Source organism: Medicago sativa, chromosome 5, assembly GCF_051527215.1.
Source record: "Medicago sativa cultivar Bolivia chromosome 5, Bolivia_mono, whole genome shotgun sequence".
Lineage (NCBI taxonomy): Eukaryota > Viridiplantae > Streptophyta > Magnoliopsida > Fabales > Fabaceae > Medicago > Medicago sativa.
This window is the reverse complement of record NC_140753.1, coordinates 8,517,145-8,540,851: the sequence shown is the minus strand read 5'-3', so window position 1 is coordinate 8,540,851 and position 23,707 is coordinate 8,517,145. Positions and strand designations below refer to the sequence as shown.

The 23,707-nt window shown below is 33.5% G+C and overlaps 6 protein-coding genes across 7 annotated transcripts; 2 read left to right on the top strand and 4 right to left on the bottom strand.

The window, feature by feature from the left end:
• The first annotated feature begins 2,577 nt into the window (after positions 1 to 2,577).
• On the top strand, positions 2,578 to 4,743 carry LOC146919723 (transmembrane protein, putative (DUF247)). Its single transcript, XM_085713132.1, has one exon. It carries the CDS (start codon positions 2,755 to 2,757, stop codon positions 4,366 to 4,368), a length of 1,614 nt encoding a protein of 537 aa, XP_085569258.1. The 5' UTR covers positions 2,578 to 2,754; the 3' UTR covers positions 4,369 to 4,743.
• Positions 4,744 to 5,575: 832 nt separating this feature from the next.
• On the bottom strand, positions 5,576 to 8,028 carry LOC146919722 (protein RER1A-like). Of its 2 annotated transcripts, none has more exons than XM_085713133.1 (3): positions 7,355 to 8,028; positions 6,140 to 6,320; positions 5,576 to 6,010 (listed from the first exon to the last, which is right to left on the bottom strand). In XM_085713133.1, exons 1-3 carry the CDS (start codon positions 7,750 to 7,752, stop codon positions 5,954 to 5,956), a joined length of 636 nt encoding a protein of 211 aa, XP_085569259.1. In that variant the 5' UTR covers positions 7,753 to 8,028; the 3' UTR covers positions 5,576 to 5,953. The 2 variants fall into 2 exon arrangements, with proteins under 2 accessions (XP_085569259.1, XP_085569261.1); XM_085713135.1 differs by having other exon boundaries at positions 5,576 to 6,001; positions 7,355 to 7,930.
• Positions 8,029 to 9,862: 1,834 nt separating this feature from the next.
• LOC146919721 (phosphatidylinositol 3,4,5-trisphosphate 3-phosphatase and protein-tyrosine-phosphatase PTEN2A-like) lies at positions 9,863 to 16,107 on the top strand. The gene is made up of 13 exons (XM_085713152.1): positions 9,863 to 10,080; positions 10,917 to 11,314; positions 12,071 to 12,172; positions 12,257 to 12,313; positions 12,865 to 12,930; positions 13,920 to 14,096; positions 14,210 to 14,296; positions 14,385 to 14,449; positions 14,517 to 14,593; positions 14,668 to 14,714; positions 14,798 to 14,928; positions 15,275 to 15,344; positions 15,456 to 16,107. Exons 2-13 carry the CDS (start codon positions 10,940 to 10,942, stop codon positions 15,963 to 15,965), a joined length of 1,764 nt encoding a protein of 587 aa, XP_085569278.1. The 5' UTR covers positions 9,863 to 10,080; positions 10,917 to 10,939; the 3' UTR covers positions 15,966 to 16,107.
• A 1,397-nt stretch (positions 16,108 to 17,504) lies between these two features.
• Positions 17,505 to 18,929, bottom strand: LOC146919720 (ADP-ribosylation factor 2-like). The gene is made up of 5 exons (XM_085713153.1): positions 18,669 to 18,929; positions 18,484 to 18,554; positions 18,122 to 18,241; positions 17,897 to 18,015; positions 17,505 to 17,776 (listed from the first exon to the last, which is right to left on the bottom strand). The coding sequence occupies exons 1-5, from the start codon at positions 18,814 to 18,816 to the stop codon at positions 17,686 to 17,688; spliced, it is 549 nt and encodes a 182-aa protein (XP_085569279.1). The 5' UTR covers positions 18,817 to 18,929; the 3' UTR covers positions 17,505 to 17,685.
• Positions 18,930 to 19,561: 632 nt separating this feature from the next.
• On the bottom strand, positions 19,562 to 20,243 carry LOC146919719 (uncharacterized). Its single transcript, XM_085713151.1, has 2 exons — positions 19,998 to 20,243; positions 19,562 to 19,918 (listed from the first exon to the last, which is right to left on the bottom strand). Exons 1-2 carry the CDS (start codon positions 20,013 to 20,015, stop codon positions 19,712 to 19,714), a joined length of 225 nt encoding a protein of 74 aa, XP_085569277.1. The 5' UTR covers positions 20,016 to 20,243; the 3' UTR covers positions 19,562 to 19,711.
• A 319-nt stretch (positions 20,244 to 20,562) lies between these two features.
• EB1C (end binding protein 1C) lies at positions 20,563 to 23,012 on the bottom strand. The gene is made up of 6 exons (XM_085713150.1): positions 22,832 to 23,012; positions 22,550 to 22,705; positions 22,336 to 22,439; positions 21,337 to 21,580; positions 21,136 to 21,249; positions 20,563 to 21,043 (listed from the first exon to the last, which is right to left on the bottom strand). The coding sequence occupies exons 1-6, from the start codon at positions 22,937 to 22,939 to the stop codon at positions 20,768 to 20,770; spliced, it is 1,002 nt and encodes a 333-aa protein (XP_085569276.1). The 5' UTR covers positions 22,940 to 23,012; the 3' UTR covers positions 20,563 to 20,767.
• Between the last annotated feature and the right edge of the window lie 695 nt (positions 23,013 to 23,707).

Genomic DNA, 23,707 nt, shown 5'->3' with positions numbered 1-23,707 from the left:
GATCAAAATAGAGAAAAACCACCAAATTTTGATCCAGACCCATACTCATTTGGATTTGATTAATGACATTAGTGGTTTGACCATCAACTGTGGACTCAACAATGGATTTGCCTATTTTTTTTCAAGAATTTCAATTAAATGTTAATGAAAAATGCTCTCTCAGAAAAATAATTAACGTAAAAATACAAAAAAAAAAAAAAAAATCGAATGACAAATGTTAGTATATTAACTGTTTATTTTAGTTTTTTTCTCTTTGTCATGACTTAAACTTTGAACTTCCTCTAACTCCTTAACCATTTGCTCAAACGAGTTGAGTTGCCCAACCCCCAAAAAAATAACAATCTTGATTGTAAACAAAAAAATAATAATGATGTGATTCCAATAAAGATTCACCATACAAGGATCTTTGACCTTAATTTAAATTTCTTTAATTGAGATAGAAAATGAAGGATAATGGTAGAAAATCTAATAAAACCCAACAAATTTAACCAAACTAGGAATAAAAGGAAAACATACAAAAAGAAATTAGATGAGAAGTGGGAAGAACGTTCGCCACATTCAAGATAAACGATAAGATCGAATCACCAAGGTATAATAGAAACATGAATGATAGAGATTTTGAGTTTTTTCTTTTTATATAATTTATAATTTACAAGAACAAAATACATAATTTACACCCAGCCGCCAAGGTCCACGTGGAGCTCCTACGACCCCACCACGCCCCATTGCTTGTGGATTTTCTAGCACCTTGGTGAGCACAGCACCGGTCCCATTACAATTTACGGCTCTGTTTGGTAAAAATAGCGGATAGCTGATAAGCTAGCTGATAGCTTTTAGCTGATAAGCTAGCTGATAGCTTATAGCTGATGACTGATAGCTGATAAGCTAATTAAAGTGTTTGGTAAAAATAGCGGTTCAACTAGCTGATAAATGTAAAATTACATAAAAGGGTATTCTTAATTAATAATAAAATTTATATCAATTTTTTTTGAAGGAAATAAAATTTATATCAATTGATATTAAAAATATTTAAAATTTAATAATTTAATATATTAATTCAATATTTCTTTCATATATTATTTTTAAATTAATAAATTTTCTATTGTTTTAATTAAAATTTATTTTATTTCAGTTTTTATACTTCATAAAAAAAAATTAAACAAAACCTTTCATAAACGTGATTATTTTCTTCCAAAAATATTAAACAATAAGTGTAAGGGACTGACACGAATTTTTTGACAATATTAAACAATAAGTATGTAAGAAAATAATAACCATGCCCAGTACAAACAAAAATATTAACCATGAGGTCATGTGCCGTTGCCAAATAATAATAATTACATTGTCATTTAAATATAAGGGTAAAACTGGTATTCAAATAAAATAATAAGGGTAAAAGTGGAAGAAAATATGATAAGCTATAAGCTATAAGCTCAAACGCTACTTGGAATAGCTTCTGAAAAATAGCTTATAAGCTCGTTGAAATTCGTGAAATAAGCTATAAGCTCATTGTAAAAAAAGTTACCAAACAGAGCTTATTTTGTCAAATGAGCTTATAAGCTATAAGCTATAAGCTATAAGCTCTTTTGGTGGCCTTACCAAACAGAGCCGTACAAGTGTATAAATGTATAATTAAGACATGCTCCATCTCCAAGTCATATTAACAAAGTATAGATGAAATTTTGATTTCTTTCACGTTTCTCCCACACTTTTGTCCCTACCTGGCTCCACCTTACTTCCTCCATGCAGCTTAGTTTATTCATTTTTTTTATTTTTTTATTACAAATGGGACCAAGAGGAGGTAGCCACAATAATTTATAAACGTGCATTTTTTTTAGAGGAACTTATAAACGTGCATTGTGCAGAATTATTATTGCTCATGTGGCTAGTTGATCGCTATTCAATTCAGAAAGCTCTGTTAGAACTACTTCGATATCCTCCGTGCATTGGATTAAATAGAGTAAATCCTAATCCTAATATAAGAAAAGAAATAAATCAGAATCAAAATAATAAGAGAGATTTACTGTGTCTACAAGATCCCTTGATGTTAGCTACAATTGTCATACATAATATAATACAATAATTATATAATAATAATCAGTGAATAAATGACTAATTCTAACCCACGATTTGGTGTCCAAGATAGATTAACCAAGAAAAAGTAATTAAAGCTTTGCTTGTGTGACAAAGAAGTAAAGTTGAAGATGAGAATGTCTAATCATCTACATGTTCAATTAGGGAAAGAAAAAAAAAAATTGGTTATCAAATGGTGGTATATCACCTCATTGGATAAAACAGGTTTTGACATTTCTGAACATGTTGAGGCCACATTCATCCATCATCTGATACTATGCATTATTTAAGCTTTCTTTTCCAAAATAAATGACGTGCTACATACATATTATTCAAATAATAATAGAAATAAAGTTTTTTTGAATACAATAGCACGCTTAAAAATTGAGAAGTTCCCATGAAACTCCTACTATTTAGCTCAAAGGGGTCCCATATGAGCTGCACAATCTCATCAAGTCAATGTCCTTTAAGGCCTTTAATTCAATTCACCAACTAATCAATTCATTTATTTCTGATTGGATTATCATCTTTCAGAAGTAACAAGAAAATGTTCTTTAAGGACTTTAACTCAATTCACCAACTATTCAATTCATTTATTTCTGATTGGATCATAACACCTTTCAGAACATTAAGTACCAAGAAACAGAAAATATCAGTTTCCTGAAAGAAAGAAAGAAAGAAATGGTAGCTGTTTTCAACAAAGAGCTCTTGAGCTGGTACCTTATCACCCTTAAACTCAGAGAAACCTTAGAATCAGGGATTCCATCATCGTCTCCGAATTCAGGTACACGATCGATCGAATTACCTCAGCAGCAGCAGCAGCAAAAGCTTGAGCAACAACCTTCAGAATCATTGCAGGTTCTTCTTACCAACCAAAATGGTGAAAATTTGGTAGAGGAAGCAAGCTCACCAGCATCTGAATGGGTGATTTCCATCAAGGAAAAACTTGAGGAAGCGAATCAAGACGATGTAGTGAGTTCATGGACCAAGTTATCAATCTACAAAATCCCTCATTACCTTCGAGATAGTAGCGGCGACGACAAAGCTTTTGCGCCACAGATTGTGTCCTTAGGACCATACCATCATGGCAAAAAACGCCTTCGACAAATGGAACGTCATAAATGGCGTTCCATTAACCATGTCCTTAAGAGGACGAAACATGACATTAAGCTTTATCTCAATGCAATGAAAGAGATGGAGGAAAGAGCGAGATCTTGTTATGAAGGAATGATCGGGTTAAGCAGCAATGAGTTTGTGGAAATGTTGGTCCTTGATGGTTGTTTTGTGATTGAGCTGTTTAGAGGAGCAACAGAAGGGTTTAAGGAACTTGGTTATTCAAGGAACGATCCGGTTTTCGCGATGCGTGGATCAATGCATTCGATTCAAAGAGACATGATTATGCTAGAAAATCGGCTACCTCTTTTCATACTAGATTTGCTTCTGGGAATTCAGCTTGGTAAACCAGATTTGAAAGGACTTGTTGCAAACCTAGCACTCAGATTCTTTGATCCTTTAATGCCAACAGATGAACCATTAACAAAAAGTGATATAAATAAATTGGAATCAACATTTAGAAAAAGCACTACCAATGCCACCTTTGATCCTTTATCCGATCAAGGAGGTCTTCACTGTCTCGATGTATTCAGGCGAAGCTTATTGCGCTCAGGACCTCAACCGGCACCTAGAATATGGATCAAACGCAGGTCGAACGCTAATAGAGTTGCAGACAAACGGCGCCAGCAACTGATACATTGTGTCACTGAGCTAAAAGAGGCTGGAATCAAGTTCAAGAAAAGGAAGACCGATCGCTTCTGGGATATTAAATTTAAGGATGGAATCCTGCGGATTCCGAGGCTCTTGATCCATGATGGAACAAAATCTCTGTTTCTAAACCTCATTGCATTTGAGCAGTGTCATCTTGATTGCAGTAATGACATCACATCCTATGTTATCTTCATGGATAATTTGATTAACTCTCCAGAAGATGTCGGGTACCTTCATTACCGAGGGATAATCGAACACTGGCTTGGAAGTGATACTGAAGTTGCAGACCTTTTCAACAGGTTGTGCCAAGAGGTTGTGTTTGACATCAATAACAGTTACCTTTCTCCATTATCAGAGTCTGTAAATAGATACTACAATCATAGATGGAATACTTGGTGTGCAAGCTTGAGACACAATTACTTCAATAACCCTTGGGCTATTATCTCTTTTGTTGCTGCTGTAGTCTTGTTGCTACTTACTTTTGCACAAACCTACTACAGTGTATATGGATATTATAGACCAGCACAGTAACTGGTTGGTACGAGTATTGCACCTGCAGGGTATTTCATTTCACATCCAGCAATACATTTTCTATCATTGATTCTTTCTTAAGTGTGAGACATTGATGTGTTTATGTAAGCTTCAAGAGTGAAGCCTAGAAATGAGTTTGGAAGGTTGAAGACTTTTGAAGTCTTGTTATTTGGTAATTTATTTTGGCACTTTTGAAGATACTGGCTAGTGGCTACTACTGTAAGACAAGTTGTGATGCAAGTGTTTATCAAACAACTCCGGCTTTGTTTCATAACCAGCTTTCTTTTCATTTTCATTTTTTAAGGGTGCTTTCATTTCATATTCTACTATTGTAATGCTTCGTTTATTATAGATTTTGAGACCATGCACAATGTATTTGAAGTAGAGTCTAATTAACTTTTAGTAGAAAAATGCACTGAAATTTCACCTTATTTCGATAATGGTTGGCGCAAAACCCTTGGTGCGACATAGACGCAGGGTAAAATTAGAAGGTCTATAAGGCGACATTAAACTAAGTATAATGAGATGAGATTAATTTTCATACAGTTTTATATTGTGGTTTGGCTTTAGAAATAGCTATGGTTAAAGTAAAAAAAATAATCAATAATTTGATTGTTATGATTGATTGACAATATAAAAAACTTTTACATAAAAAATGTATACAAATTCAATCCTAATTAGATTGTAAAGTTCTTTTTTGTTACTTCAACAAAAATATAAACCAAACAAAAAGGCTACTTCAAAGTACCAGGCATCTCCAAAGTTGCAAAAGATCAGGATACTTGAACAGGTTAAGAAAAAGGAGATAACTTTCCAAGTTGTAGTACACCATATGTAATTTCTAAAGCATGTGAAGATCACAGCAAAAATTTGCCGAGCAGATGGTATACCAAACAGACCCAAGGGTGAAGGGGGAACAAGTACCATCACCAACTGGTTGTATCAAGTGATCGTTAATTAAAATCCAAAATTAAATAAAATTGGCACAGTACAACTGGTTGGATCTAGTGAATAAGAGAGGCTTCAATTTAAAAGTCTCAGATGATTGGATAAATAAACTTCAATCCATAAAATTTATATCAGAAAAAGTGCTAGGCGCCATGAAATAACAGATAAGAAAAGTGCCAAGTGAAAATAACTTAGAGAGGGATTCCTAAAATCATCATATATTAAAAGGAAAGGAAAAAAATGCAATGGAAGAGACATATCAGTGTTAACCCCATCTGCAAATAATAAAAGGGACTGCTGCACAGGTTTTGTAATTTTTTTGTTATTGGACTATGAATTCAGCAATAAGAGTTTGGAATTTGCCTTCCTATATAGAAAGAAAGGGGAAAAAAAAAGTATTTTACAAAAGGGAAATGTAAAGAAACAGTTCCCAACATCTTCCCAAAGCCGCCATCGAAGGCATCCAAATAGTTGCCCAATAGGGAATTGAACATCCAGATGTTCACATATACGCTAGACCTCAAAGCAATCTTAATCAGTCATCACGTCAATAGATTGCTCAAGTTGCTAAAATATAATGTGAAGCTACATGTTTGGGGTTCAGTTTTGACTTAAATGTGCAGTAAAACTGAAAATTTCAGTCCACAGGAAGACTTGTGCTTTCTTCTTCTGATGCTCTCTTTCTCTGATAGTGCTAAAAGTAAAATAGACAAAAAAAGCTTAGTAATAGCAAAAAAGATGTAATCCTTATAACAACAATCAACACAATCATTGAATCAATAACCACACAACAATCACAACAACAATTTTGAATCTAAATTACCTGTTTTCCGAAATTGAACGGTACATATCTGTATTTGATCATATGTGATATCTGCCTCCTCATAGTAAGTGAGAACAAGACCACCCAGTAGAAGAGGAGTATAGGCCAGAAGACTGGAATATCAAACGCACTAAAGAAAGTCATCACAATTGCAATGCAAAATGCCACTGTGATCGAGTACCTGCCCACAAAGGAAAATTGAGCAGCTTTAGTAAAAGCAACCTTCTGCAGACCTTACTAAGTGAAAAAGAAACTTCAACAACTTAAGAGCACCAAAACCGAAGAAGACAACATCATCTAGGTAGGCACTTTTTTATGCCTAAAACAACATATCAATGTGGAAGACCCAAACTATGGTCCTCTTTGGATAAAGAACTTAATTAAACCCAGTAAACTCTCATCACATACGTGCTTATGTATAAGTTGTTAATCTTTCATTAACAAAAGATAATATCAAAAAACTGTTTACATATAAGCTATATGTTGTTTTCATAAAGTATACTGGATAGCTTATGGAAATAAGCTGAAAACAAATTATAGCCTTATCATAAGTTGTTTCCATAAGCTCTCTGAAACAGTCTCATGTGTGTTAATGCTAATAGATAAACTCAAATAAACCAACCCAAACAGGCCCTGTGAAGAAAAGGAAGAGAACCATAGAATGTGGTTGAGGACTCAGAAACTAATTCAACTCAATAAACAGTAACAATAAGCTTACATCCGTTGACATACAATGGTAGTTAGCAGATTGCTAGCATAACCAACTAACAACTACCTAACAAAATTATAATTAACTTAACTCTGTGATTCAACAATAGCTTCATGCAATGAAGTACATTACATGATTATTGTTTTCGATACATTGACAAAGATGAAACTAACAGCAAAACATTCTTCTCATCAAAATTTCTTTTTGGAACTCATCATCACATAGAACGTTTTAAATGAATGTCCGCATGCACAATCTAGCTTGCAATATCAAGGTACAACATCAATTATCAACCACATTTAACAATAATTATGCACAATATCATCAAGGATCATAACGCAACTATAACCTTAATCACACGAGAACGAAGTGTGTATAAACTGACGGTAATGAATGATTGACGGAGTAAAAACTCAAAACTCTTTACACTGACAGTGTATATGAATTAAATCCTATACCAAAATCAATCAATTAAACGATAATTGATAATCAAATTGAAGTATTACCAGAACTTGAACTCAGGGAGGCGGCGAACGAAAGGACGGAACTCATCGGAAGCTCTAATAGGAAGAGTAGGACCGTCAGCGGCGTCGGCGACGGCGGGATCAACCTGAGGGGAGAGGAAACCGATGAGAAGATTAAGGATGTAAATGCCAAGACCGTACGTAACGACGTAGAAGCCTTCTAAGAAGTAGACGCGGAGGATGTAGATGAAAGCGACGACCGAAAACCCTATCCATCGCGGTAGCACGTACGGGGTTGTTTTGTCTAGCACGTGTTGATATTGTTGCCATATCGCTTGTTTCAATTGTAGTATTGCGGTTTCCGCTGGGGAAATCTCTTCGGTGGCGGTTCCGGTGCCGGTGCCGGCGTCGACGACGACTGCTGGTGCTGCCGGCTCCATCACGCGCAAATTGGGTTGGATCGGATGTAACGTGCTGGACTAGATGCAGAAATTAAATTAGAAATTACTTGTGGGATCTTACAAAGGGTTAAGAGATTGCAATTTCAGTGAGTAAATTTCTGGGAATCATCTCATTTTTTTCATTCCGTTAACTGTTCAGAGTAATTTTTTTTCACTTGATTAATTATTGTAATAATAAAGTTTAAATACACCATAAAGTTTTTTTTTTGTTTTTTAAGAAAAATAAACTAGCCAACTCAAATTAACAGAAGAATCAAACATGAAATATTACACTTCAAACTCTTAATCCAATACCAGCAAACCAACCTTAATTGATCGAACATAACAACAATCGATTGTTTAAAGTGGTAAGAGACCTGAGCTTCTAGCTTAAGTTCGATTTATGTGTCCCACATGTTTTTTTTTTTTTTTTACCTTCGAAACTTCATATAAATATCATGGTAATATAAAAAAGGGTTTTGCCAATTATTTATTAAAAACAATAATTTTTTGACTTTTATAAAAGTTAAACATTCTATTTTTCACCAATTTTCAATGCATAATTTCTATATTGATCTTCTTAACTACTGTCGAAGAATATGCTAATGATGAATATCATACGTTAGCATACTATTGACACGTTGAAAAGACACTACAAATTATTTTTTTTAGGAGAAAGACTATGAATTTTTTTTTGAACAAAATAATAAAGGTTGTAAATTTTATATAAATTATTTAAAATTAAGCTATTTGATTGATTATAATTTCTTTTCTTTCTTTTTTTTCCTTAAAAAAATGATAAAATGATCGAATAGATAAGAGGTGGTTATTAAGAGGTAAGATTCTTGTAATAAAAAAGGAATAAATAAATATGGTGAGAAGAGGACATTGTGCATGATTAGTTGTATTATTCATTTGATAACCATTACTTTTTAAATTTAGGTACTAACTGAGAAGAGTTAACAAAGACATATTTTTAGCGTCCGAATCATAATTAATAAATTTAAGAGTAAAAATATCAATGAGTGTAATTTAGGTATATTGAAAATAGGTTGCAAAAGAAAAGAATCACATTTTATACAAGCAATTGAGAAAGTTTTGAAAGTCAAAACAACCAATTGAGAATCACATTTGAGTCTGAATCTCTTCCAAATCTAGAATTATCAATTTCAATGGATATCATAACATCAATAAGTCCAATATAAAAGCAAAAGAATCAATAGGAAGAGCAAAACAACTCAAGGCTATAATACTTGAATCTCTTCTAACTTAATGAAGGTCTCAAGTTTGAACATGATATTGGACATGCATCAACATTAAAACTCTTAAAAAAAATTGTCACTTGAACCTCACAAGACTCAAAGAATTAACCTTGGAAGTTACGAATAAATGATATTATGTTTGAAAACAACTCATATGATTTACAAATAAATTGAAAAAGGTATAAGTATTGTATCTCTTTAAAGAAAATAATTTATTTATAGGTTTCTTTTACAGGTGAAAATTGTGTTTATTCAAGATGATTTCGATACTAAACATGAATACCTCTTATAGCGGGATTAAAACATCGATTAATCATATACTCTATCCATCTCAAAATACATGTCACATTTTTACAACATGCATTATTCATCGAATTTACTTTGACTATATTTTTTAGCTAATATATAAAAATAAATGTTAGCATATAATAAGATTTTCGATTTGTCTCGATAAGTTTTTTAAACGTTAAATTTTATAATTTTTTATACCGTAGATAGCTAAATACTCCCTCCGGTCACTATTATAAACAAAAATTGACTTTTTAAGTTCATTTAATAAATGATGCATGTGGTCTATATATAGACTACATACATCATTTATTAAATGGATCTAAAAAGTGAACTTTTGCTTATAATAGTGACCGGAGCGAGTATATTAACAATCAAAATTGTATATTGACATGAGTGAAATGGTTCACTGCGACATATATTTTAAAATATAGGAATTATTAGTTTTGGTCCTTACAAAAATTTATCTAATCTCCAGTCATCTAATCTTTTTTAACTTTCATCGCATGTCCTAATTTTTAGCTCAATGGATAAAGTGATGGATTATGAAATAAGCATGCATATGAATCTTGTTTCTTTCATCTTCTAAAATGGCAAACACTCTGTTCCGTGCCGGTGACTCTACACTCTAATCAAATGAACCTACATTGATCCGAACCTCAATCTCTACAAATCTCACGCGCTTTCTTTTCCGTTCAAAAAACCGTTATTCCCTCCGAAAGAAAACAGATCGGAAATAATAGTTACACCGTCACCGGCTAACTACTCGCCGTCGCCGGTAAGCGATCCACTTCTCTTTCGTTTTTCCGTTCTTGTATCAACGGTGCGATCATGCTTCTGCATTGTTTACAAATCACCTCAATCTGTTGTATCAATGAAAACTCCATTTTCAGATCTCTGTTTAATTTCCAATGCTGATGTTTTTGCGCTGTTTTGATTCGATTCATTTCGCAATTGAGTTAATTCATGAGAATGAGTTAATGATTCTATTCCGAAATCAATTAGCTTATGCTGTAGCCTAGGTGTTTTCATGTTTACAAACTAGGTGCTTTCATCGCGCCTTTTTATTTAGGCTATGTTTGGATAAATAAACAACTTATTAAGCACTTAAAGCATAAGTGCTTGTTTTTTATGTATAAACTATTTTTGCAACAAAAAGCTGAAATAAAATCGAATTATTTTTCGTTTTTATAAGCTATTCAAGAAAGCTTATGGAAATAAGTATTAGAGATTTAAAAGTTAGTTACATGTTAGTTAGATTAGTTACGAGTTATATATAACTCCTAACTAATTTAACTAATATGTAACTAATTTTAAATCTCTAATAATAAGATTTTTTCAGCTTATGAACATGTCTTAAGTTATTTCTGACCGTAAGCTCTCTCAAACGGTTTCATATGTGTTTATGCCAGTAGATAAGTTCAAACAAGTCAATCCAGACACATTCATAACAATTTTATCATAAACGTTCTTTTTTTTACGGTTCATAAACATTTTTTCACTTAGTATTTTGCTAGACTTAATCAACCTATGGAGGCATAAAACCCTTATTGAGTTAATTTGTTGTTAGCTACTTAAACTGCAAGTGCCTTAGATTGGTTTTCTATTTTACAGAACTGCATTTGAGTGACTCATTGATGGAACCCGCTCCTCCACCTTCGAAGACTGAACTTTACTCCGCCAAAGTACCTGCTGAAAATGACAATGCACGTGATTCACCATCCTTGTCACCAGTTTCTAGTATATCTTCCTGGGCGAGAAATCTGAAGTTTGGGGCTGGAGATCAGAACTCACAGACTGAGAACAGTGGCATGTCGGCATTTGCTCGTCTTACTAGTGGGATTGGACTACGAAGTCCCTCAAATGAGCTTGCTACGAGCAGTTCAGGAGCCGAGCAACCTAATATAATTGAATCATTCACTAAAGGGTTGGTGGACTCTTCAAAGGAAGCAGTAAAGGCAGTGCAGACCAAAGCACGGCATATTGTTTCTCAAAATAAACGCAGATACCAGGTCAGTTAACAATTTACACCTGCTTCAATTTTGCCTGTGTTACTGACGTTGTATAAAGGATATAGGCCATGAACATTTATTTATTTTTTATTTAAAAATGTCTGGTAATAACCATAAATGTTCCTCAACAACACGCTCTTGTAAAATTAAATATGCTAGATTTTAATCTCAACATCATTAGCATTACATATTGTCTTGTTGTTGTTCATCATTCAAATAGTTCACACAAAGTACCAAAACTTCAGGCACACTCATTTTTCCAATGCATGTATGGCTATGAAATGTGCTCAAGAAAATCATCTCATATAGAGGTTTTGAAACCTGTTACAAACTAGAACTGCAAAATTGTGTATAGGATCATATGCTCGAATTATTGTATTTCACGAATATCTGCCTCAAAATAGTATAAAAAACATCTGCTTAGAATCCTAGGTTTATTACCTCCTACAGAAGAATTGATATGTCCTTTAACATTCTTAGTTAGACAAAAAGGTCGAGTTCCCCGTCATGTTAAAGGCATCATCACAGAGATAGACATTCCTTTGACTTCATCTATTAAAGAATCAAATTGGTGTTGATTTCTTAGGTACTGAATCACATTCGTTATGTATTTGATACTCTCTCAGTTACAAACTAACATAATTCTATTGAGCCTATTGTATTTTGAATGGAACATTTCTATGTTTTGTGTAGAATTAACTCATCTTCCATATTGATTTCAGTTTTCTCTTACTTTCACATTTAACTCTGTAACAGGAAGGTGGATTTGATTTGGATATGACATACATCACTGAAAATATAATAGCTATGGGATTTCCTGGTGGTGATTTTAGCTCTGGAATTTTTGGGTACATTGAGGTATATTTATAGACAGTCAGTCTTGCCCCTCATAACCAGATTCAGTCATGAGTCAATTTTTTTTAAGAGAGAACTGTGTTGCAGGGGTTCTATCGAAATCACATGGAAGAAGTAATCAAGTTTTTTGAAACTCATCACAAGGTAACATGGCATATATTTCAATTTTGGAATCTCATTATCTGCTCATTTGCTAGTACTCAAGAAATGGGTAGAGTTGAATAGTCAAAGAAATCTAGAATGAAATCAAAGAGTACCTTTCTTCAAGTTTACAACCTTGGAATATAGAAGAAAACTTTTAATTTGAAAATGTGATCTAGCACTCCAGTATATCCCTTCGTATAGCTTAGAAATATCTTTACCTAAAGTCAAATCATAAGAAACTGATTAGTAAAATATAAATGATACGGAAATTGGACTTGCGCTAACAGTATTTTGAACAACATCCACCTACAAGCTCATACAGCAACCAAACAGTAATTTATAATTGAGCACTTTTGTTGTACTTCATTTACCCTACACTTTAGATGAAAACTTGGTATGTTAGGTTGATCTTGAACTCTTCTGCTTTGAGTGAAAAAGATAATTTGAGTATTTGAAGATCATGAAATTAAACTCTGTTTGAATCTTCATGTTCTGAAAGTTGACAACTTATCTATTATCTTTTGACAATTTTAGTCTCTTGAAACCTGCAGGGAAAGTACAAAGTATACAATCTTTGTTCAGAGAGGTTGTACGATGGATCACTTTTCCAGGGGAAGGTATAGTTTTATTATATTTGCACTATGGCACTAATTGGTTCATCAGTATAGACATGTAATAATCTTGATGGTGGCCCATCATTTGCCTCCAACTGGAACATAGTCTAACCATCTGCCACACTCTAGTAATTTTGAATCTTGTGTTTTGTCATGTTTCTTTTGATTTTGAACATTTCATGCACTTCTTGGCTTTTGCATGCTGAGTTGTGAATCTATCTTTTGATTTGTGAATTTGTCCATCAGTTTTGAGTTGTGATGCTATGTATTGTTTTCTGCTATTGTCTTTAAACCCATATTAGTTCAAAATTTTGTTATTGTTGTTTCCTTTCTTAATATTTACTATCATATAGTGGTGTTGACTTGGGACCTTGGAGTGTCCTCCTCTCAAGGTCTCGGTGCCAATTTAGGTTCTTCAAAAAAAAAAAATTTACCATCATATATTATGTTTAGAAAATATGGTAGATGATTTAAACACTGTTTTTGTATTGTGTGTGCGCTTATGACTCTACATAAATTCCTCTAGTTTCATAGACTCTTAGGTTTGAAAGCTCTTGACAATGAATTAATTTATAAGTAAATATATTAATAAATAATCATAAAATAATAATAATAATAATAATAATAATAATAATAAATAAATCAAAAATTGAATTATACATAATATTGAGGTTTTGATCATGAAATTAATATCCAGTGTACACTCACTATTGATAAAAAAAAGTAGCGAAGAATTATGCTCACAAGACTGAGACTTCTGAAGGTATAGACTCTTTATTTTATGCATTATTTGAGTTGCAGATATGTTTCAAAAAACCATAGCATAAAACCGATAAAAATTGGATATAAAAATACAGACAATAATTTTCTTTTATTTTTGTTTGGTTTTGTAGATTCAAAAATACAAATGAAGAATGTGCCGCTAGTTTATTTTTTACAAAATTATTCTAATATTTACGTCTGCCCAATTGATTTCTTGGGATTGTTTACAGGTTGCAAGTTTCCCATTTAGTGATCATAATTGCCCTCCTATTCAACTTATAGCATCATTTTGTCGAAGTGCATATTCATGGTTGAAGGAGGATATCCAAAATGTGGTCGTTGTTCATTGTAAAGCTGGTATGGGAAGGACAGGACTGATGATTTGCAGCCTTCTTTTGTATCTTAAGGTAAGTTTTGAGAGTTGACTTCAGAGACTTGAGGATCTTAGTTGATCTGCATTTTTTTACTCCGTGAATTGTGCAATTTTGAAAATAATTACTTGCTGGGAACTATTTTGCAGTTTTTCCCCACTGCTGAGGAAGCCATTGATTCCTTTAACCAGAAAAGATGTGTAGATGGAAAGGCTCTAACTCTCCCAAGTCAAATTGTTAGTAATTTTTTTAGTTTATCGTGTTAAGGAGATTTAATCTATAAAACATATTCTTCTAAAATCATTTATTTCTGTAATTTTGTAGAGATATGTCAAATATTTTGAACGGACTTTAACACACTTCAACGGACAAGTCCAGCCCGGACGAAGGTAAGATGAAACTTTGTCTCAATGTACCAAATCCAAAGAAGGCTTTTCTTAATTTGGACTTCCACAGGTGTATGCTGAGAGGGTTTCGGCTTCACAAATGCCCTTATTGGGTTAGACCATCCATTACAATTTCTGATCATAATGGTAAGTGTCAAATGCAACTTGTGAATCAACATTTTATTAATCTAGAGAAGGCTGATGTCTTCACTTATTCTCAGGAATTCTTTTCACAACTAGAAAGCATCCCAAGACAAAGGATCTAATGGTACTCGTATTCCATTTTTTATGCCTACATTTGATGGTACACGCATGCTAATTTACTAACTTACTTTTATATCTCATTTTCAGCCAGAAGATTTCTGGATCAATGCATCAAAGAAAGGAATTTTAGTCTTTGCATTACCAGGGGAGCCAGGTCTGACAGAATTGGTTGGTGACTTCAAAATTCATTTTCATGATCGACAGGGAGATTTCTACTGGTTCGTTTAAAATGGCTACTTCTTCAGGCCACTTTATACTTTAGCTTTTTCATCTTCAAATTAGTTCTGAAAAGAAACTTGGATTTGTCAGAATCATTATGATTGTACTTTAAATTATTAATTTATTATAGCTTTATTTAAATAAATTCTTCATTGGCGAGCATACCTACTTGTCTTCTTTATCATTTTGATATGGAGACCAAATGTTTTTATAATGATGAAATTTTAATTCCCAGCTCTGCCATACATTCCAGATTTATTCTCTTCTAAGCTGTGTAATGTATGGAACAGAGTTTGTTTAACAATGATTAACAGTGTTTTTAATACGTCAGTTTCTCCTTGGCAGTTGGATGAACACAACAATGATAGAGAACAGAAAAATTTTAGATGGCTCGGATCTTGATGATTTTGACAAGGTACACTACACTTACTTTTCAATGTTATTTTGTGGGCATTAAGTAACACTTAATAATCCGTTGATTCACTGAACTTTTTCACTAATTAAACATTATGACTGTGCCCTTCAGAGAAAGATCCCAGCTCCAGGGTTCCAGGTCGAAGTTGTGATGGTAGACTATGATGGCACCCTACCTGGAAAAGTCAACCCTGCAAGCAAAGGATCTGACATAAATAATGCCTCATCTGGTGCAAAGCCAACATCTAATTCAAGTAAGAGTAAGATACCTAAAAATGGAGATGATGATGTATTCTCAGATAGCGATGAAGAGGAGACCAAGGGAACACAAAGGAGGGAAGCTGCAACTGATTACAAATATATGGAACCTCATCAAGCATCTGAGGCCACTACTGACCATGTAGGGATGTTGTCGCGCGCAACGGATCAGTTGTCACTCCAGCAGCATGACGAACGCACGGAAAACAATGTTTCTGAAGCATCAACTACAGATAAACTTCATAATATTCATGCAGGTCCTAACACCACCAACATGGAATCTATAGGGACAAGTGAATTCAAGGCAATTGCAGCAGATGCTTCAGTTTTTTCTTTTGGAGATGAAGATTTTGAGAGTGATTGAGAGGAGGCGAGTTAAATTCTTGTTCAAATTTGTTAATATTCAGGAATTTGTGTATAGCCCTTTACACCGGGATCATACCCACAGGTAAAAGGATCAGGCACATTATGGAATTGATTGCATTTGCCCCTTTTTTGTTGTCAAATGACCTTCTTTCCTGCATTTTATTATTTAAATTTTGTACTCCCTCCGTTTCAAAATGAGTGTCGCTTTAGCCAAAAAAAATTGTTTCAAAATGAGTGTCGCTTTCAGTTTCCAATGCAATAATAACTTTTTCTTTTCAATTGTACCCTCCAATTAATACTCTGCACACTACTTTCAAAGTATTACTTTTAAAACTAACCAATAGTTAATAAGGATAATTTGGTAAAATAACCATTCCTTTTCTCTTAATCATTGCATTTCTTAATATGTGTGTAAACACCTAAAACGACACTCATTTTAAAACGGAGGGAGTATATTTTTAAAGTCCGCATGATGTTCCTCTCCGTCCTTGAGGACATTCTAACACCCTTATCAAAATATTGCAAATCCAAGACAGTATACAAGACAGCGTATCTTCTTTCAAAATTACAGAGCTTCGTAACTAATCCAACACCTCACATTAAGATGTGTGTGACTTGTTTACATAGAATAGATTTTTAAAAATTACATGTTTTCAAAACCTAACGTGAATTCGGAAGGTATTGATTTCATATCTCCAGGTTCATTTTATTAATTTAGGTACACATACAAAAGAATTATGACATGTTTTGATGTTTATTGCAGGTAAAGTTTTAAACCATTGTGTTTCTTTCTAGGGAGTTAAAAATTAAAATTGATTTTTTTATTGAGAGGAGGGAGTTAAAAATGTTTCAAGATCTTTGTTAGAGTTCCCAGAAATTTCTCTGGCTTAGATTATTTACTGAAATTATCTTGTTTTAATTTTTTGTTTTGTTTTAAAACCAAAGTTATAAAAGCACATGTATCTTTTTATATCTTTGGTTACTGTTAACCAATCCTATTAGTCTGATAGACTGATACTATACAGTGTAATGATGCCTACAAAGGATAATTAATTGCCCATACGTGTGTGTAAATATGCTTGGTTTCTGTAGAACATACTCTGAACTTTGTTCCTAAACAGACTAATAAAAATATAAAAGTTAGTTAAAAAAAGTTAGAGTTTGTTAGTAATTGTAGTTAATTTGTTGATTCTATAACTAACTAATACGTACTTCTAATAACATGATCAAACTAAATGTGGGAAGTTGTGGAATACTCCAAGGATCATTTGGCTCATCTTTTATGCGATACTTACAGAACTTTTTATTCGAGCTAAGGGCACAAATCAGCTTAATGGATTTGATATGAAACATGATGTGAATATTTCATTTTCAAATTTGGTAGTTGCATACAGTGTTTTTTTTAAAATTGATACAAAGCACTAGGAAAATATAGGTCGCCTTGCTCAATTGGTTATGATTTGTTTAAAAGTTACAAATACGAGTCTTATTTAAAGCTGCAATGAGTTGTATCTATCTATAATACTTACAATCCCCCTTCACTGTTAAAGAGTGTTCATAGTGATTGATATTATAGTTGGTTAATTGTTCAAATTAACAAAAGGTACTCAAGTTCATGCCAGTATATAAGCAAACAATACATCATAGAGTACATATTATAGAATGTGCAGCAAAGTCTCAATATCCATATGATAAAGATCAAAGTAACTCAGATCTATTCATCTTATCTTGTTAGATATGTTACTTGATAACCAATCAAGGCCTTCATAGAGTCCTTGTCCAGACGTGGCACAAGTTGACTGGATGTACCTGAACGGATCAAAAACACCCTGAACTCAACTTTGGATTATGATGTAATTCACATTTGAAGTTTCAATCTATGATTTCAAGCTTCAGATAATGATTCATGGTAAGTAAAACGTGACTTACCAACGACGCTGGCGAAGTGAATGTAAACCAAGTTTATCAGTAATTTCTGCAATGCTCAAAGCATTTGGAAGGTCTTGCTTATTGGCAAATACAAGTAAAGTGGCATCACGAAGTTCATCCTACAATGTAAATGCTTATTAATATGATTGCAAAAATATTTCACTTTTATGTTGAAAGGAAAGTTTTGTAATACTTAAAAAACTAGACTATTTTAAAGCTACTAACCTCACTAAGCATTCTATGAAGTTCATCTCTGGCTTCTAAAATTCTTTCTCTATCATTACTATCTACCACAAAGATAAGACCTTGTGTATTCTGAAAATAGTGTCTCCACAATGGTCGAATCTACACGAAATTTAGCATATACTCATATCAGAAGAGTAACATGTGAATCATACAAGAAATACTTGTTAGAACATATAAGAAGGTTGGTTAGTATTAGTTCATAGTTCAATCAAGTGAAAGGGTGTATTACCAATGTGCAAACTGAATTACCTCATTATTATTATTATTATTAAACAAGCATGCATTTCTAGTTTGCAATATGAACATGGAAGCTAGAAAAGAATGCATTTCAAGAATGATACCTTGTCTTGTCCTCCAACATCCCAGACAGTGAAGCTGACATTTTTGTACTCAACAGTCTCTACATTGAAGCCTGATTCATTTGAGACATTAAATTATGTCAATTTTCAATCATTTTTCGCTTAAAATGATCATAGGGAATAGGAAAAAATAAATAGATATTATTTTTCAATGGACTATTTGGAACCTATGGTTGGTATGGTAGTGACAATTTCTCCAAGCTTCAGTTTGTAGAGTATTGTTGTTTTTCCAGCAGCATCAAGACCTACCATCAGAATCCTCATTTCTTTCTTTGCATAAAATAATCTCATTATCCGTGACACTGTCAACCCCATTTTTACCTTAGTTTCAATCAAAATTTAGCCCTAAAAAGTATAAAACTTGAATTCTTCTGAGTTCAATTTGTTATGATTTATGAAAGAAGGGGAAGGTTGTAACTTACCTAAATATCTAACGAGTTGTTTGTTTATTATATGAATATGAGACTAGATACGTCAGGCATCAATACTCCAATATAAAAGAATAAGATTCGGATAATAAAAGGTGTTTGGTATCTTTATTTAGCTTAAGATTGAGGCCATTTAAGACTGAAATCATGGTTTAAAATGAGGTCAGCAATCGCAATTGTAGCTGCAATATTGCGGGTTTGAATTTTACGCAACGGCATCAACTTCAATTTCGGCTGCATCGGCGACATTTTCCGGCATTCTAGATTATAGTGTAATCAGGACCGTGACCGCAATTTAAAAAAGAATGCAGTATCATTAGGACCGTGACCGCAATTTAAAACCATCATTGATACGATAGGCATCAAATTTGAAGTCACCATAGCATTGAAAAGAAACACCGGGTAATAATTGAGATTAAGATGCTAGTTGGGCAGCAGAAGTAATGTTAATATCTACATGAGATTCGTATGGCGCTGTACAAAAGTTAGGGCAGCGTCAAACCTAAGCATTTGATAAAACAGCAATGACAAACCATTGTTGTTGATTTTATTTATTTAATTATTATTGTTATTGTATAGTTACTGAAAATTAAAGAAAGAATTTGATGCATTAGGCGTTTACAGGACAAAAGTAAAAACAAGATTAATGGAATCAATTGATACAAAAATACATCATTAACACTATGTTCATGTCTATGTCAAAGGACAACTAGTTGTACAAGAATGAACTAACACACCAAACCTATGTCCTTTGCAGAAAAAAAATGACAATCTAATTTACATTATTTTTTAGAAATTGCATCCTTGGCGGATTGTAGAGTGGATGCCACGGCAGCAGCAGCACCAGTAAGAACACCACCACTGGTTTTGGAATGGGGTTCATGAATAACTTGCACATTCCTCTCTGCTTGCCCTTGCCCTGCCGAAGATCGATGATCGACAGTTTCCACCTTTTTCTCAATGGAACTTCTTACATTCATAGCCTGGTTCTGACAGAAAAATTCATACAAATTCATTTGTCATAAAAAAAACACAACAAAAAGGAGCAAATGGTAGGAGTTTTATTACCTTAGCTTGTTCATTCATGTTTACCCAATAATTAGTCTATAGAAAGCTTCCCTTTGTTGGTTGGTGATTTGTAATCGAATTAAGACTTGTATCTTAATGTTTCTACTCATAAAAGTTGAAGATTTTTATGGATATATGTGGAATTATTACCAAATTAAAGAAATCACAATTGTGAAGGCGAGGAAGAAGGCATCCATAGGAACACAACCCACACATCACCTTAATACATGCCCTACCATCCCATTATTGGGTTAAACGAATGGAAAATTCAGATTTTTAGTCTAAAATTGGTAGCATTATTATCCTGTGGCTATTGACATCCAAAAGCCTTGATTCTTAGTCTAAAATCAGATTTTAGTCCTGATCAAACAGGTGATTCCGGAACCAATTGCTTTAGTCTAAAATCAGAATTTTAGTCTTGGTCAAACAAGTTGTGATTCCGGAACCAATCACTTAATAACAAATTTGGATTTGATATTTGCCGATAACTGCAAATTGACCAACAAAAATAATGAAAAATAAAATAGTACTAAAATCGAAGCACAAGCCAAGAAATAACGCTGGATTATAAATCTGCAAAACTATAATCATAGCTATATTTCTGGATGGACATTACCAACAGCTATACTTCTGGATTAACATATACCATATAACCATATTCATAACATAAGTCTCTTTAGAGCCCCTAATCAATATAAAAAACATTGTCACTTAACACATGAATCAGAAATTATTACAACCAAAACAGTTTTCTTCCTCTAATTTTTCCTTCAGATCATGAGAGGTGACCCGTTATGGTGAACATTCGAAACATCAGAAAGCCTTCGTCTAGGAGACAAATTATTGGTGCCAGCAGCATCAACCTCAGGGTTGGCAAAGTTCTTTCTCTTGAGATTTTCAGAACTGCTCTTCTCCTCAGAAACCTCAGCAATGGGGCTCAATGGCTCTGCTTCCTGTAGACCAGCAGTAAGCATAGCTTGAGCTTCTTCCAACTCAGATCCATTGTCATCAGTAGCATACAATATCTTCTGTATTGCTGCAAAAACCTGAATCATAAACAAAATTCACATTTCATCAGTAACCCATCAACAATTACCAATTTCAATACTCAAAAGTGAAGAGTTTACAAGCAAAATACCGGTGAATGTTCTACTTCAGGAGTCTGACAAAGTATCTCAATATCCCTCAGTTTTGCAAAGTAAAAATCTCGTTCCTTCTCAAGACTATCAATGGATAACTTCAATTCCGTTATCTGTATCACCTTAAGTGTTAGATCTATGCACTTAAAATAATTCATAAATCACTTGATAACATCTATGAGATGATAAAAACAAAGTACCTGTTGATCATATGCAGGAGCTGCAGCAACAGCAGCGACGGCAGCAGGCCTAGCAGCTTTTGCAACCACCGGATTTGCATGGTTTGCAGTAGACACATCATTCCTTCGAGCAGTGTGGGAAGATTGAGGAGGCCTGTGTGAAGTAGAACCACCCTTGTTTGAGGGTTGAGAGTGTGCAGATTTTTTACTCACTTCTCTTCCTCCTCCTCCCCTGCACATCTCTCTCCTCTCCAAAGGATTATAACTGAAACAAGAAACACATAAGCCAGCCAAGTCAATTACAAAATATGCAGCAACCTTAATTTTGAACTAACCAAACTTAAATCCTCAAATCCAACATAATTATCACCAGTATCAAAACAAGACTTCAATACATTTAAAACAACCTCAGTTTTGAACTAATCAAACTTAAATCCTCAAATCCAATATAATTAATACCAATATCAAAACAAGACTTTGACGCATTCAATAAAACATTCAGCAACCTCGGTTTAGAATTTATCAAGCTTAAATCCTCAAATCCAATATGATCATTACCAATACAACAACAAGACACTTCGATACAGTTAAGAGTTAAGACATATAAAACTGAACTTGAATTCTAATCATATATCGTCATCAATAGACTTGTAAAACCTAATTATCAAAACCTTGTTCAACATTCAGTAACCTCAGTTTTAAACTAATCATGATTCAATCCTCAAAGCATTTGAATGAATTCTAATCGTATATATCAGCAGAATTACAGAACTCCAATCGTAAACCCTAATTTTCAAGATTTCATCCAGAAAATTTTCATTAAAACATTTGAATATGAAATTAAATTTGAATTTTAACTCTAATCACATATGTTCGTCAGTAGAATTACAAATTTCCAATCATAAAACCTAATTATCAAATTCAAAGATAACAATTCCACGCAATTAAGATTAGCATCAGAAATTTTCAACAGAAACAATAAACGCATCCGCAAAAAATTTAGAGTAACGATTAAATTACCTGTGCTGTCCAGAATTAACAGAATCACAGTATCGTTTCATCCATTGCATGAACTCCAGATTATCCAACGGTCTTCCTTTCACCAGCTTGCTAACCTCAATATGCTGCGAAAATCAAAATCAAAATAAAAAAATTAAGAAAATCACGAATCGGAAAAATCGCAAGATCTCAAAGAAAAACGAAAATCAGAACGCAACCGAAAATCGAAATTTACCTTAGTGATTTTGAGTTTGTTGAAAACATCTTGAAGAACCTTGTAATTCTGAATCATCTCATACTCATTCTTCGCATCGAAATTCACCTTATGCATCGGAACAATTCCAGGATGAGCGGCATCAAGAAGCTGACAATGAACGGCACCAGAACAAGCCTAAACAAAATTTCACAATTCAACAAAATCAGATCTATCAAATTATTAACAGTAAATCAAAAACCTAAAACAAAATCAACGAAAAACGATGAAAATTGAAGAAAATTGAATCGGAGAAATTGGAACCTCTTCGACTTTGGAGAGATTGAGTTGAAGAGTTGAATTGATCCAAGAGAGGATTTCAGATCTGCCGACGAAGTATGCAGCATCCATTATTCCAATGTTCGTCGCCATTTTTCTCTGCTTGCTTTTTCTCGTTCTGCTTTTTTGTTTTTTTTCGTCTCTTTCTTCTCTAACGGCTATCTCTGAAATGAAAATGAGTTTGAATAGTATATATAGAAGTTGGAGCGGGATATTTTCAATTTCAAAACTCGTTTTTAACGATTAGTTGAAAAAAATGAAATAATGAAACGTTGCAATGGTTTGAATTATTTTTGGGCTTTTCTCTTGTGATTATGGGCTTTATGGAATGAGTGGGCTTCTCTTCTCGAAAATGTAATTGAATTTTGCTCTCCACCCAGCACAAATCACTCGCACCCTGCAGCGTTGTCATTTTTACCCCTGCACAAGTTAAGTCACGTTGCGCACCTTAACTTGCGCAAGTTATATATTATGCGTGACTTAACATGCGATGCGTGAGTTAACTTGTGCAGCGTTAGTTAAGTCATATATGAGCAACACAGAAACACATTTCCCTCATTTCTCCAACTTCCCAACTTCGAAAATTTCCCCCCCATATCCGATTTTCATCATTCTTGCGCCATTCAAAGCCAATTTCTCCCACATTATCAAGTAAGTGATGATTACCCTACTTAATTGCATTTAACTTGTAGAAATTTTTAGTTTTTTCGACAAAATATGACATTTTTAGGTTTTTATAAATTTGGCTTGCATGTTAGTTTTGATGATTGTTAGTGACGAATTAACTTAGGAATTGTTGTTTAGAAGTTGTTTAGAGTAGAATGTGGTAGTTTAGGGTCTACAAATTGTTAGATTAAGGTA

What these genes read in the sequence shown, in the direction of transcription:
- LOC146919723 (XM_085713132.1), top strand. Translation starts at nt 2,755, where the DNA reads ATGGTAGCTGTTTTCAACAAAGAGCTCTTGAGCTGGTACCTTATCACC.
- LOC146919722 (XM_085713133.1), bottom strand. Translation starts at nt 7,752, where the DNA reads ATGGAGCCGGCAGCACCAGCAGTCGTCGTCGACGCCGGCACCGGCACC. An exon ending in CTCCCTGAGTTCAAGTTCTG is followed by an intron (nt 6,321 to 7,354) that starts GTAATACTTCAA and finishes CTTTGTGGGCAG; the next exon opens with GTACTCGATCACAGTGGCAT. An exon ending in CGTTCAATTTCGGAAAACAG is followed by an intron (nt 6,011 to 6,139) that starts GTAATTTAGATT and finishes TTTTACTTTTAG; the next exon opens with CACTATCAGAGAAAGAGAGC.
- LOC146919721 (XM_085713152.1), top strand. Translation starts at nt 10,940, where the DNA reads ATGGAACCCGCTCCTCCACCTTCGAAGACTGAACTTTACTCCGCCAAA. An exon ending in CGACAGGGAGATTTCTACTG is followed by an intron (nt 14,929 to 15,274) that starts GTTCGTTTAAAA and finishes TCTCCTTGGCAG; the next exon opens with TTGGATGAACACAACAATGA. An exon ending in ATCTTGATGATTTTGACAAG is followed by an intron (nt 15,345 to 15,455) that starts GTACACTACACT and finishes TGTGCCCTTCAG; the next exon opens with AGAAAGATCCCAGCTCCAGG.
- LOC146919720 (XM_085713153.1), bottom strand. Translation starts at nt 18,816, where the DNA reads ATGGGGTTGACAGTGTCACGGATAATGAGATTATTTTATGCAAAGAAA. An exon ending in CACTACCATACCAACCATAG is followed by an intron (nt 18,555 to 18,668) that starts GTTCCAAATAGT and finishes CAAATGAATCAG; the next exon opens with GCTTCAATGTAGAGACTGTT. An exon ending in TCACTTCGCCAGCGTCGTTG is followed by an intron (nt 17,777 to 17,896) that starts GTAAGTCACGTT and finishes TGATCCGTTCAG; the next exon opens with GTACATCCAGTCAACTTGTG.
- EB1C (XM_085713150.1), bottom strand. Translation starts at nt 22,939, where the DNA reads ATGGCGACGAACATTGGAATAATGGATGCTGCATACTTCGTCGGCAGA. An exon ending in ATCTCTCCAAAGTCGAAGAG is followed by an intron (nt 22,706 to 22,831) that starts GTTCCAATTTCT and finishes AATTTTGTTTAG; the next exon opens with GCTTGTTCTGGTGCCGTTCA. An exon ending in ACAAACTCAAAATCACTAAG is followed by an intron (nt 22,440 to 22,549) that starts GTAAATTTCGAT and finishes TGATTTTCGCAG; the next exon opens with CATATTGAGGTTAGCAAGCT.